This window comes from Aedes aegypti, chromosome 1, assembly GCF_002204515.2.
Source record: "Aedes aegypti strain LVP_AGWG chromosome 1, AaegL5.0 Primary Assembly, whole genome shotgun sequence".
Classification (NCBI taxonomy): Eukaryota; Metazoa; Arthropoda; class Insecta; order Diptera; family Culicidae; genus Aedes; species Aedes aegypti.
The window spans coordinates 113,629,967-113,644,154 of record NC_035107.1 but is presented as its reverse complement, the minus strand read 5'-3'; the positions used below and the strand labels follow the sequence as shown (position 1 = coordinate 113,644,154).

General features: G+C 36.8%; 1 protein-coding gene across 2 annotated transcripts in view; it reads right to left on the bottom strand.

Moving 5' to 3' along the window:
* The window catches only part of LOC5569255 (myelin transcription factor 1), a 48,135-nt gene that overhangs the window by 13,586 nt on the left and 20,361 nt on the right, over positions 1-14,188 (bottom strand). For both annotated transcript variants that reach the window (XM_021845717.1, XM_001658348.2), the window contains exons 2-3: positions 2,943-3,790; positions 2,225-2,878 (exon numbers count right to left, since the gene is read on the bottom strand). In XM_021845717.1, the coding sequence (XP_021701409.1) occupies positions 2,225-2,878; positions 2,943-3,616 (1,328 nt within the window). In that variant the 5' untranslated portion in view covers positions 3,617-3,790. The remainder of the gene's footprint in view (positions 1-2,224; positions 2,879-2,942; positions 3,791-14,188) is intronic.

Genomic DNA, 14,188 nt, shown 5'->3' with positions numbered 1-14,188 from the left:
AACAAATAATATTCTATCAACATTGTACTAGGATTTCACGCTTCTAGGGGAGAGAGGGGGTTATGGAAAGTGTAACAAGCCTTACAAAATTTTCAGAATGCTCATACAACGCTAAGCTGAGAAACCAACTTTGTACCAGTAAAGATGTGAGTTACAAACCAATTTGAGAGGAAGAAGGATAGTTTGCCTTACAATTATTAAAGTAAAACAAATGCGAAGAAAGAAAGAAGAGGTGGGCAACTGGTATCTAACAGACAATAGACTTAACACTCAAATTATTGGCATCAGACAGCGAAATAGCGCTCAATTATAATATTTTGAAGTTGACCAATGGCTCACTTGTGGCGCTCTTATAGCTTTTAATACTACCGCCATCGCATCGGATGGGCCAATCTCAGCATTTGTAGCATCAAGCGATAATGTTCGCGTCAGTGTTGTAAGCAATCACGGTAGTCGACACGTTTTCGCTGATATTCGGCAGCGCTTCCCTTAAACATCCTCAAAAGAAAAATGTCAATTGAATGCCACTAACCACGATAGCTTCGCTAGGAAACGTTACGGTTTTGTTAGTTTCTGTTCTGCTTTCAGTGTGTGTGTCACATTCGACATAACAGGCAAGATCAAACTATTCATGTGATTTATGATCCGAATTCTATGCAAAACTTATGATTTATGCAAATGTCATCGTGTCAGACGACATTCAATTGACACTTTATTGTGTTTGTCGACGTTCATTCAAAAACTCGTACTGTGACTGCTGACCATAGCAACGAAACGAACGTCGCGCAACGTGTCGAATGTTTACAACACTGGTTCGCGTTACTATGTTTCAAATCGATAATTTTTCTAGCTGTTACGTCTGTTTGCCTGTGTCTGTGATTTTTTTTCTTGAGAATAATCTACATCATTTTGACACTGAATTTTTGCAAAGTTTTCAACTAGTTCAGTTTCAATAGTTCACCTCACCTAAATTATTCAGTATACTGTACATTTTTCATAAAACAAAATTAAAAAAAAGTTGCACTAGAACCCCCGATGCTATTTTGATTTTAGCAGCAAATGAAAGAGGAAAATCTTGGCTTTCCTCTGTCCAAATTTGAGACATGCCGAATTTTTTGTTATAAAGTTACATTAAAAAGACACCTAGGTGTTTTATTTTACTGGCATGATAAGCAATTCCCGAGCATCCTATGACAATAGTGCCCCCAGGTCTGAAGCTTGTTTAGATGGGTTTGTTATGATGCACTGTTATCGATTCTTGAGTAGAACCCGCTTTTTCCTGAAGAAAAACCTCATCCTGGAAGTAGTCGAGTTCAACAAGATGGAGCAGCAAGACGGAAAACCCAATAATGGTGCCGAGACCACAGACACTTAGAATACTTAAAGCGACGAAGAAAGTATCGCTTAATTTGAATGAGACCGAAGCCTGGAGCTTTCGAAGAGTGTTTAAAGATAAAGCAACGAACGAAATTCGACTGTACTTCGAATTATCTCTAAAATTCGATGGTGTTCGCCAAGCAGGAAAGAGAAGGACAAAACTTGAGTTATGTAAAATTAATCCGGACGCCTCTAAATAATCTCAAAATTAAGACATGTCCTGCTAAATCAGGACGGATGATAACTCTGATAAGGTTGATCATTTTCAAAGGAAAATCTAGAAAGTAGCAAATGTACTATCCGATTATGTATGTGAGTTGTTATTTTTTATGCCGTTGAAATTAACAGCGTTGATAACCAGTTCAACAATCTATGGAACGTATGAGAAAACATTGCATCTATCTTATATGGAGAGTGGGACAGGCCTGGTGTAGTGATAAGAATTCATACCTCTCACGCCAATGAGATGTAGTTGTGAAACTCAGAGGAAAACAATATGCAAACTGCCTGAAAAAAAACAATATTTGGGTGAAAATTTTTCAAAATGGGTAATATTTCCATATGCATTTTAATGAGTCTGCAATGTTGCAAGTGTCTTAGAAGAAAACTTAAACACACAGTATGATGAGCGTATACCAAGATACTGTTCAAAACAAACTATACGTATATCTAAATTGAACGGTCTGTATGCTACTGCTATGCAGTCTTTCATTATTTGTGTTAAAAAAAAGTTTTCTGATATATTCATAAGTTTAACCTTTTTTATTTGTATTACAAGCATCATATCGGAGAACATAGAATCAAGATTAAGGTGTCAATCAATCAAGGTGTTAACAAAGCAACTTACCCAGCTTTGAGCAGATTGTCGTGCGGCGAAATGTGCTGCCCTAGTGCCGGTGGCGTCACGAAGCTGGAACCCGAGCTCGGTGGGTATCCTGAAGCAACCGACGGTGGATAAACGCCGGACCCGAGCGAACTCGCATACGGACCGCTGTATTGGTATGCGTTTGGAGCATATCCCGGGTAGCCATTGCTGTAATCTGGCTGAACCACCATCCCGTAGCTGGCGTGCGGGCTGTACCCGGCCGAGTACGGAGAAAGATTCTCGCTCGAGAAAAAGCTCTGGCTGCGATCCGCTGCCGCCACTGCCGACGCGGAGGAAGACGGTGGCACGTTGCACTCACCGCTGGTATCGCGATACGTGTCCGCATAATACGATCCACCACTGTCCGGGGTGGATTCGCGGCTGTACGATGCCGAAGGAGGCTGCGGTCGTGCGAAACCGATTCCGAGCGGTCGCTCACTGTTGCCGCTGCTGTATTCGGTCTGGTTGACGTCCGAGTTGCTGCGCGATTCTGGAACTTCGTTCGTATACACTGGGTTGTTGTTGTTGGTAGTATTCGGGTTATTGTTGTTCGTCGTGGATGAGTTTGTGACGGGGTTGCTGGCGTTCGACGGTCCAGTGGCGGAGTTTCTGGCAAAGTGTGGACTCGTTCCACCGCTGTTTGGGAATGATGGGATTTATGCTTGAGAGGATTGGTTAATTACATGCAAGATTCACTTACCTATTATTGGAACTCAGATCTAGGCTGGCTTGAGGACTGCTACGTTGCTGGGGACTCGCCCCGGGTTCGGGACTGGTTGAGGAGATCTTATTTGTTCGAGGATCGTCAGCCTTTCGGCTGATAGGATTAGGGGAAGGCGTACCACTAGTTTTGTAGGGGATAGGAGGACTCGCTTCTTTGACACTTAAGTTGATGGCTGAGAATCCTGGAGGCATTGTTCCACACGTGGGATCGTAGTGATACATAGGTCTGGGATAGATCGGTCCGGCACTTTCATCCATCTCAACTTTCATCATGGGATGAAGTCTGTCTGTCGGACCGGTGGGCAAACCAAGATGGTGTTGACTTGATTGGATTTCTGGGGGAGCTGGAGGTTCTGCAGAAATATATTTTTGTTCTTCATCTAAGATGGATTGAGAATAGCCATAGGAGGAATAGAGATTGCTACGTTGCGGAGGATAACTGTTGTCGTATCGTTCGAATGCCGTCTGTGGAGCTGGCTCGTACGGTCGATGATTGGTCAAATGCGAAGCCGTTGTGTCGTATTCCCCCAAACGGTTACCCATCGAGGGCGGCGATGACAGAGTACTCATCTGAGCGTATGAGCGTCCGTCGTTGAGATCCGTGTAGCGCAGGTTGTCCCGCGTAACGTACGAGTAACTGTTATCGATCATTTTGACTTATTTGGTATGGAACGTTGAGTAACACTTAGGAATACACACTAACGTAACACTCTTACGGTTAATTGGTGATGTACGGTAGAAATCGTATAAATATTGCACTTGTAGTATTGTGGATTTCCTTGTGATTTTTTCTAACACTAACACTTATCGTTGAACCGGTAAGATCTGGAAAATAGAGAAGAAATACGCTTAGTTAGCTACAGTTGTTAAGTTCAGATAGTAATAACGTACAGTACAGTACAGTAATTTTAGAACTACTCATATAAATATGATAATACATCTCAGTGCTACAAATCAATGCTTGTTTGGACCCGTTTTTTCGATTTTTCGTTGTACCCGTCGACGAAAGTAAAATATCGTTAGCGGTAGTAATACTTCTTAGACACCGTCTTGAGAAAACCTTCTCGAAAGATCTCTTTTTTAGCACGGTTGCTACTACAAAAAAAAAATCAGAGGGGGTTGTGTACAAGACACGACCGCATGATGTTAACTAGACCAAGTGATTTTCTGCATTTAAATTTTAGTCGATTTTCATAGTTGCAGCCTTCCTTTAGTTCAAACTCTAACATAATATCGTGACGGTCGCAACATTTTAGATTTTCAATTGACATCCAGTATATTGCCGTAAGACGTAGTTAACGTCAAAAAACAATTGTGAGTCCATGAATTCACATTTTACACATCTGAATACATTTTCACATCAGACTTACCTGACTTACCTCAGGGATGTCAAAAATCTTTGTTTGCGGATGACACAGGCCTCTCCGCCAAAGGACGAAGCCTACGATCATCTGTAGTAGGTTGTAAAAGAGATGTTAATAATAGCTTATTTTAATTTCACCAAATAAGAATGATTGTGTTACTAATCACAGAACACCTAGCTATAAGAAATGTATGAACAGTTCGAAATTTCACAAGTTTTTCGTCATGTAACGCTGATCTTTAAAACGTCAGCTTTAATTATTGACCGCCTGCGGCTGCCTCACCCATAGTTGAAAGCAAATTGCCATTGAACGTTTGATTCGCTCCTAGCGCTATTCCTTAGCAACCCTACACTAGAGCCCAAAAATCCTCACCGAGCGCCAAATTTGCCTACATTAAAAATCTGGCCAGACTATCCTACTTTCAAAGAACCATCTCGTAGTCGTAAAAAGATAATGAGCAACTAGAGGCTTGCACCCCTTTCACATCTCGTTCCATCACCACCCCCCTAGGCTAGAAACAGCGTTCCTCCTTATACTACAGCATGCATGCTCGAATCCGGAATTCGCCGTTGGCAGGACCATCTTCCTGTTAGACACCGACCAACCGAAACCGATGACGACGACGAGACCAACCTAGAGAGATAATAGCAAACCATCATATTTATCTCTGCGACGGAAGTAAAATCGTGTTCCTCCGGGTCCCGCTGAAGCTGCCGTGTTGTGAAATGGCAAGCAGCAGCAGCAGCAACGGAGAGGCATGTGTCCTAGAGGAATTGCCAAAGACATGAAGGATATGATTTATCGTTCTGCCTTCTGCTGCCAGCCAGCCACCCTTCCGTGTGCGACAACCGGAGATGACAATTCTTTATTCTTATCCGCCGCTCCCTCCGCTGTTTTTGGGCGAACTTTTTGAACCCCTTTTGCGTGCGATCGGTGCACTAAGGGGTATTCGATGTATCTAGTTGGCCAGAAATCAAATTTTTAGATTCGTTCAGATTTTGTTTGTCCCATGCACCGAACTATCGCTTTTAGCATTGGAGTTGCTGCATCTCTTGCCTTTTTCAGATACCGTCGATGGAGGTGACAATGGGTCTAGCGGGTGAGATTGGGTCAAAACGAAAAAATATGTTTTATGAAATATTTCAGCTAAAAACGCTGATATTACTAAAATCTATAATTCATATGTTAGGGCACAAATTATTACACGTAATTTATCACAATTTACTCTTTTAGAAATAGTAGTTTTTGTTTACTATATCAATAAACTTGCATGTTGAAACTAGATAAAATTTACAACATTAAATTTCTCCTGTGCAAAGTATCAAGCATGTACTTTAACCTCCCTCGTTATATTAGTAGAAGGTTGAAAGTCTTTTCATTACACTTCACACGTATTTTCCGGAATCTATTTGATTTTTCAACAAAAATTTAGTTTTTTTTTTTCAGTACGGTGTCTAAAACATCAAAAATGGGAGTGAGATTGGGTCAAGCAAGAACGATAGTAAATGAAATTGCAAGTCCACTTTTTTGACATTTTACGGTGCCGGGTGTTCTCTTTTTTCATTAAGATGTGTTTATTCTTTCTAAATGCAGCATCTCTGAAACATCAAGCAAGTTTACTTGAGTATGCCGTGCATTGAATAACAATGCAACGCGTTTTGACAACTTCTCAAACCAGCAACTGTGTTTCGTGCGCAGCAACATCGTAATATTTTATCAAATGGATTATTTTAAATTTAATTATTTATTAGTGTTTTCATATTATAGAAACATCTCACGGAAGTACAAATGAGGTGGATCGCTGAAATACTGGGTCAACATCTGCCTGAAATGGTTTAAAATAATCACTGTTTCAGTACACCTTTGGGGAAACTGAATAGGCTTCATGGCAATGGGGATGAGACTTTGAAGACAATTTGAGGGAAAAAACAATAAAATTTATGTAAACATGACAATAAATGTTCGGTTTACATATTTATTATCATAGCATACCCGTGAAAGTGGGTTAATCCTACCTGTGAAACATCTTAGATATCTTTTCGTCTTGTTTGCATCGTATTTCATTAATATTTTTAGCTGTGAATGGTTTTACAATCATATTCTCAAAAACAAGTTATTTCAATTACAGTGACCCAATGTCACCCCCTCTATGGGGTGAGATTGGGTCATTTTTCATTCACTTGTGGTGCCACTGTGGATAATTATTTTATTTAATTTTTTTGAACATTTGTTAATGTACCATCAAAGTACATACACACCCAATTTGAAGTTTATTGGAGTTAAATTGCGATAGTTACCCAGTAAACACAAACTCGTATACGATAGCGCATAAGAGTACATTTGTGGAGGCGATATACGTACATGCGCCAAAAGACTGCATGCAAAGTGTACGTATATCGCCTCCACATTTGTACTCTTATATCGTATCATTTACGATCGTGTGTTTACTGGGTATTCAATAAATAAATCGTACATATCCCTTTTTGACCCATTCTCACCCCCAACGACGGTATACACGGTGTGCCAGAAACCGTTATTAACAGAAAAAAATGTCCAAGAATTTGGCACCCACCATTCGAAAGATATATCACTCAAGCATCTTCTCTGTGAATTTGAAAATATTTTAACGAGGGAATCGAAAGTTATCGTGATTTGAAAGTTTTGAGCTATTTTGGAAGGAAATTTCACATGCTTATAAACATTCCCCAACGGTGCATCATAATTAACTTATAAACCAGCCAAGTTATCACCAGCTTTACATTAAGCAATCAAAACATGTGATATCCAAGCACCTTCTTTGCAAATTTGAAATCATTTGGTCAAGAAAATCAGAAGTTACAGTGATTTGTATATTTACCATTATTTCTAATTAGAGCCTTTGTATAGCTTTGTTATATTAATGCACAGATTTTATTAATAAAAATGTCCATACGACTGACACTCGGCATTCAAAAGATGTATTATTCAATCATCTTCGCAGCTAATTCGAGAATACTTTATCTAGAGACAACATAACTAAAGTACTTTGAAGTTTTGGAAGTATATTTTGATTATTAAATTACCATGTTCAATGCTTTTACCACTACTAATTGCAACAGATTTTATCGATATGTTGATCAATGTAATTTAATAGCGTGATTGACGACCTACTGTTGCACCTCCGTTATTACAAAAGCAATACATGCACAAAGAACCAACGGATGCTACTTAGGATTAACCGCAGCACTCTTAGTGTGTAAGTAATGGAGTTCTCATTTCTTGTACTAAGCAATACCGCGTCTTGCTGCGTCCGAATACAGGTCAATTGGGGTTATGGAATAAATATTTACGTGTTACTATCTTTGAGGAAGTCGTTGGATTCCTCTGCACTTCCACGAGAAGTCAATGGGAGTTTGGAAAATTGGAAGGGGTTATATTACAGATTCGTCTTGGTAAACAAAACGCTTAATTACAGTATAGTCCTAGGGATCATCACATCATTTCCACTGGTCATACCTTGTTATACCTCCCTCAAAACAAGATGAAGTCATCAACATAATGAATAAAATAAAATAAAAAGTTGGGAGGCGAATGAATTGTATTTTAAAGCCTCTTCAATATATATTAATATGCACAAAACAAGACTGAAGAACCAATATAACGATACCTTTGATTACGAACCATTCAAAGATTTTGCATGATGCAAATCATGCAGCATCAATCCAAAAAAGTAATCTATCAGTATCTAAAGGAAAAGTCGACACTCATAGTATCGAATAATTCAAGGAACCAAACAAAATATAAGGCTTGTTGCATTCACATATTTTGCAAAACGTGAAACAATGTTAATTTATACAATAAAATCCTAATGACTATTAATTAAACAAACACATATATAAAGGGGATACTTCGCTGTCATGAATAATATGTGAACCATCATATTAAGCTTATTTAAAATACTAGCCTATAATGATCTAACCAGTTGATAATCCAAACTCGACTGATCAACAAGGTGCCACTTTCAAATTATTCAGTTTCACCAATATGCTTATTTGAGCCATAACGAAACAATGCCCCGCAAAACGCTGGAAATGAAACAAAATTTACAAAAACGAATCCATTTGGTTGTGATTTAACGAAGCACTGGATTTCTTCAATGAAAGATACAAGTTGAATGCAAATCTGTTAAGTTAATTTGTGTCGCAATTATTAAATGCGTGTTGAAAACACTATTTTAGACGATTGAAAAAATATCCTCATGACTCCAAAACTTCAAAGTACTCTAGTTATGTTATATTTTTATAAAATATTCTCAAACAAACTGCCGAAATAATTGACTACTGTATCTTTTGAATGCTGAGGGTCAGTCGTATAGACATTTTTATTTGTAAATTATGTACACTTTCATAACAAAGGCATAAAAATAAGCTCTAATTTAAGGTGAAGATAAATCAAAGCAAAACCTCAAAATTTCAAGAGCACAAATCACAAATATCCGTTTAAGCTGAAAACTTAATCGATTGGTCACTAGCTGGTAGTGACCAATCGATTAAGTTTTCAGCTCAAACGAGCATGGTTTTCCAGATTTGTGGTCTCGAAAATTTTAAGTTTGGCTTCGATTCATATTCACCTTAAATTTCATATAAATAATCATAAAAATACAAATCACTGTAACTTCAGATTTTCTCGACCAAATGATTTCAAATTTGCAGAGAAGGTGCTTGGATATCACATGTTTTGATTGCTTAATGCAAAGCTGGTGATAACTTGGCAGGTTTACAAGTTAATTATGATGCACCGTTGAGGAATGTTTATGAGCATGTGAAATTCCCTTCCAAAATAGCTCAAAACTTTCAAATCACGTTAACTTTCGATTCCCTCGTTAAAATATTTTCAAATTCACAGAGAAGATGCTTGAGTGATATATCTTTCGAATGGTGGGTGCCAAATTCTTGGACATTTTTTTCTGTTAATAACGGTTTCTGGCACACCGTGTATATCATATACCGTCGGTATACGTCAGCTTTTCGAGATATTGGACGTTGGAAATGGCCAACAGTGACTTCAAATGCGTGTGATAAGTATAATTTAGCTTATATTTGAGGAAATTTCCATTTCTTCGCAAAGTTTAACTTTTTGCTGCTGGGTATGCCGATAATATTGTTTATTTGACCTTGTTTAGTATTTTTTTACGTTAAGGTATGGAACAACATTTTGATTCAAATGCCGAACACTGTGTTCAATCTGTCTCATATTCCGAACATATTCCAATGATGGCATATTTCAGCGAAACATTTCAATCAAACCGCCATACAAAAATTTTCAGCGAATTCAGTATTGTTTATTGAAAACGTACAACACGCTCACGGAGTGCATGCTGTTTCGACGCCATCTTTAATTGAACTGACAGCATCCAAGCGAAAAAAAAAACACAAAAGAGCAAAATGTGGTCTTCGGTAATGTTGTAACTGAAACGATTTCACATAAGAGGAGTTTGTTCACTTTTCCATAATATATAATGACAAAGAGATAGAAGGCTTAACACGAAAAGTTTGCGTTTTCCATAGTAATTTCCATATAAACTTCAAATAGCGTATCTTCCGAATCATTCCAAACTTTGGAAGGATCCTATTAACCATAATAAAAATCGTAAGGCAAAAATTCAAATCAATCACTCTAATGAACACAAAGAGAATAAAATCAACAAACAAACAGAAGCGGTTTATTAAAATATTAGAAACTATCAGGGGCTCCATACATTACAGAAAGCTTTTTTTCATCTTTTGTTGAATTTGCTACCAGATTAAGCTGTTTCCATAAAAGTTTGGTTCTCTTCAAAATAATTCTCTTCCAATCTCGTTTGCTTATCTTCAGTTTGTAGATTATCAATTTATTTGTACGCGTCTATCATTTTTTTTCAATTCACTAGAGCCATTCCAGAGTTATAACATTTTGTATTGAATTCAGTCCAATATTTTTTTTTTGAGGCCTTTCTTAGAGACGTTTAAATTAATTGGCGTTGCATCTTCATAGTAGTTAATAAACACTCTTCATTATATGTTATTTAGCTTCTCGATGCCTAGACTGCCAAAAAATTGTTATTCGTGGATTGCGATGAAAATAATATATGGAAAATATATACTTTATGAATGGGGCATTCTTCAATGTACACAAATCGAGAGTAAAGATTTTTTTGAAGATGCATTGAGAAAAATAGCTGGGAATGGCGAAGAAATAAGAATATTCATAAAAAAGTTTGTAAAAATTTTCCACAGACTATTTCTTTGCAAATAATTTTATATAGATTTCTGTGAAATCCAGAAGCCAAGAAAGGAGGTTTGCTAGATTTCAAAGATATGTTCCAAAGCAAATTCCTTGAAAATTGTTCAAAGTGAGGCAAAAATTTCCTCCAAGATTCAAATTTAAATATATTCTAAATTATGAAAATGTTCCTTGAAATACCAATAATTTCGTGTTAAGCTTTTACAGTACTAGCACAATAATAAAGAAAATGCCCCCAAAAAAATTTTGTTTGGGATTTCTAAAAGTAGGAAAAAATGCTTTTAGATCAATCTGTTCACCATACTATCAAGGAACTACGGAGTTCATACAAAACCTCAAAGTCTCAGACACAAACCTCCAGTAAAAATTCCATCCGTTTAACGTGAATAATTGTCCATTATAAAAGACGATGAAAAAAATAGCATTATTTTTTGTAGTAAATTTCGCAAAAACCATTTAATCTTCCCTGTGAAGGAATTTCGTCAAAAAAAATCAGAAACTTTAAAGCGAATTCTTGAATTTTCCGACAGAAATTTGATATATTGTTCTTATTTAATTAATCTGTTATCCTCAAAAGTTCTTCCTAACTTTGTATTGATTACTCTAGAAATCTGATATCAATTGAATATGGAGTGATTCGTAAAGTCATTTGTGAGGATTTCTTTACTAGAGAGATTATTGAGATATTCCTGGAATAGTTTTTGCATCACATTTTGAGACTTGATACATTTCTAGATGCAATTTATGCAAGAAACCCGGGATGTGATTTCTAAACCCTAAAATAATAGCTGATGAAATTTCTGGATGAATATTTCTAGAAGCTCAAGAATGAATTGCAAAATCCTTGGGAAAATTTATTTAGAAAAACGCCAGAAGATTCGCTAGTGCTGTTTGAAAAAAAAAATGACGGGATAATACTAGGATGAATCTAAAACATATTTTCGAAAAATTTTTGATTTATGAAGAAATCTTAGCATATAGAGAATTTTCTGTGAAAAAAAATCAGATAGATCTGCGAAGAACTTCTCTGAGAAATCGCTAAGAATTTATTCCCAGTTGAATCCTGGTTAATTGATTGTAAAACCTTATGGAATGCTAGGAGTAGAGATGGGCGAAAAGAATCGGAGCCGTTTAAAAGATCCGGATCACTCAAAAGAACGAGTGATCCATGGCTCTTTTTTGGCGAGATTCGATTCATTTGACCAGTACAAATCAGACAAAAAGGGACCCAGACAAAGAACAAATCGATTGTTTTCCCCATTGACTAAATAACGAGAAACTTACGACGTTCGACGCGCCACCATTGTTCATATAGTGGAGGGTATTAGAACTAATTTAGAGGTGATGATTTCTCATTTTGGAAGCAAACATTACATCCAAGCACTAGCGATTAAACGGTAGGTTGATGACGTTTGATCATGATTTGTTTTTTCCTTCGTTTTTCGGCTTTATTATAACGCTTGACACGTGCCTTGCTTTGCGCGCCACGACACAAATGCAAACACAGTTTGATGCAGCTTCGCACTCTCAGCATACACAGCCAAACAACTAATTTGCCCCGCCGTGGCAGATGGAATATAGATAAAAAAGTTTCCACTGGAATGACAGAGCACATTTTGCTTCTTCCTTTTCGTTCGGGTAGGGGAAATCAGCTGAGTATACTCCTACGTGAGTTTCTAGGGGAGAATGTAATTTTACTGCGAATTTTCCTGAGAGATTATCTGAAAAAAAATGTTCAAGGTATCTGAAGAAAAACTTTAGGAAGAGCCTCATAGGCAAAGTTGGTGTTTTTTGTTCTATTTTTTTTTTTTTGGGAAGTACGCAGTTATTTATGCACGTGGAGTACCTTCCTAGATAAATATTCAAAGAAAGTTTCTAAAGAAACCTCTGGCTTAAGATTTTGTTGTAGGTAGCTTGATAGAGATTATTTGAAAAATTTTCTGGTAAAATCAGAAAGACTAAACAAGTTTTCGTAGAAAGCACTGAATAAGTATGGAAAAAGTTTATGAAAAGAATCCCCGAGGGAATTCTCAGAGTAATCTATTAAAAGCACATGGTTGAAAAATGGATATTCCTCGTGAATTCTTAGGAAAATTTTTGACTTTTGTTTTACTATTTCCTTAGTGAAAACGATAATTTACAGATGTCACTAATAACCAGCGATAAGAGACAAAATTACAAACAAAAATATAAAATCAATACAAATCTATGCAAACTACGAAATTTTTGATGATCGTATATATTTCAACGACAACATTTCTATAAAACCAGAATTTTCTAGACCCCCCTTAGCCCCCATCTAGAAAAAAACCCTTGCTACGCCAATGGAAATCTTACATTAGTTTTCTCCGATTTTTTTTAATTCCTTCAAAAGTAATGCTTTAAAACCTAAGAGACTATTGCATAATTTCACCAAAAATATGTGCAATGTAGGTCTACTTATGACATCTGCAATATACTTTTAAATATTTCCTTTTGAATTACGTCCGAATAACAACCGGGATTTATCTTGGAATCATTTTAAAGATTTGGTCAATGTTTTGCTCAAGAATAGATTCAAGTTCACTCACCTGTAAAAATTCCTAACTGCTACGGCTAATGAAATGTAATATGTTGTTAACAAAATGTTAATAAATGCTTAATTTTGTTATACCAAATTAGTATTATAGTGTTGTATCGAAAAGTTTCGTTGAGCTTTACAATAGCGATTTAAGAGCACTACAACGGTCAATTTTAATATTAGAACATTACAACTGCGAATTGTAGAGCACTACAATAGCTCTTTGACAGAATATTCTGGAGTTTTCTGGAACATTGTGCATTCCAATTCGTAGAATATTCCGAGCCCTTCACCATTGTCGTCTATTTAGGAATCAACTTCAAGCAAATTGTAATTCGGTCGAACTTGAATCGGGTGTGAGTTGAAATGTGAAACGGGTTTCTTCAGTTCCAACTCAGGTTCAAAAACGAGTTCGATATATGTAGAAGCAAGATAAACATGAATGAGATGAATGTGCGCCATATATTCGAGTTTTATTAATTTACAGTGAAACCTCAATGAGTCGACGTTCAATGACTCGAAATCGACTCATGGATGCATACTTGAAACAAAATTTCATGCTTACTATGATGATCCCCTAAAACAGCTTTCCAAAACATTCCTGTTACATGACTCGATATTTCCCTGAGTCGATGGTCTTTTCACCACAACTGAGATTTTGAAAAATGACAATGACATCAGCTATTCGGGAGAATATGCTACAAATTTTAGTAAGAGAATTTATAGAAACTTCTGGAACTTTTGAAATATTTCACAACACAAGGAACACTACAACAGCATATTAGGCTATAATTGTTTCAGATGAGAACACTACAACAGTATTGGAGCCATATGCTCGATGGACTATGGCGAGAGCATAAATTCAGGCGATTTTGCGGTCATCAGTATCAAGCGATTTGAAACATTATACACGTAGCTTTTCGCTTTAAAATTTCGTTGGAACGTGGCTAGCCACGTCGGGTAAGCTAGTTACTTATGAATTCTTGAAACGGTTTTTTTCTTTAAATCTTGAAAAATATGGGAATTACCAAGGAAATC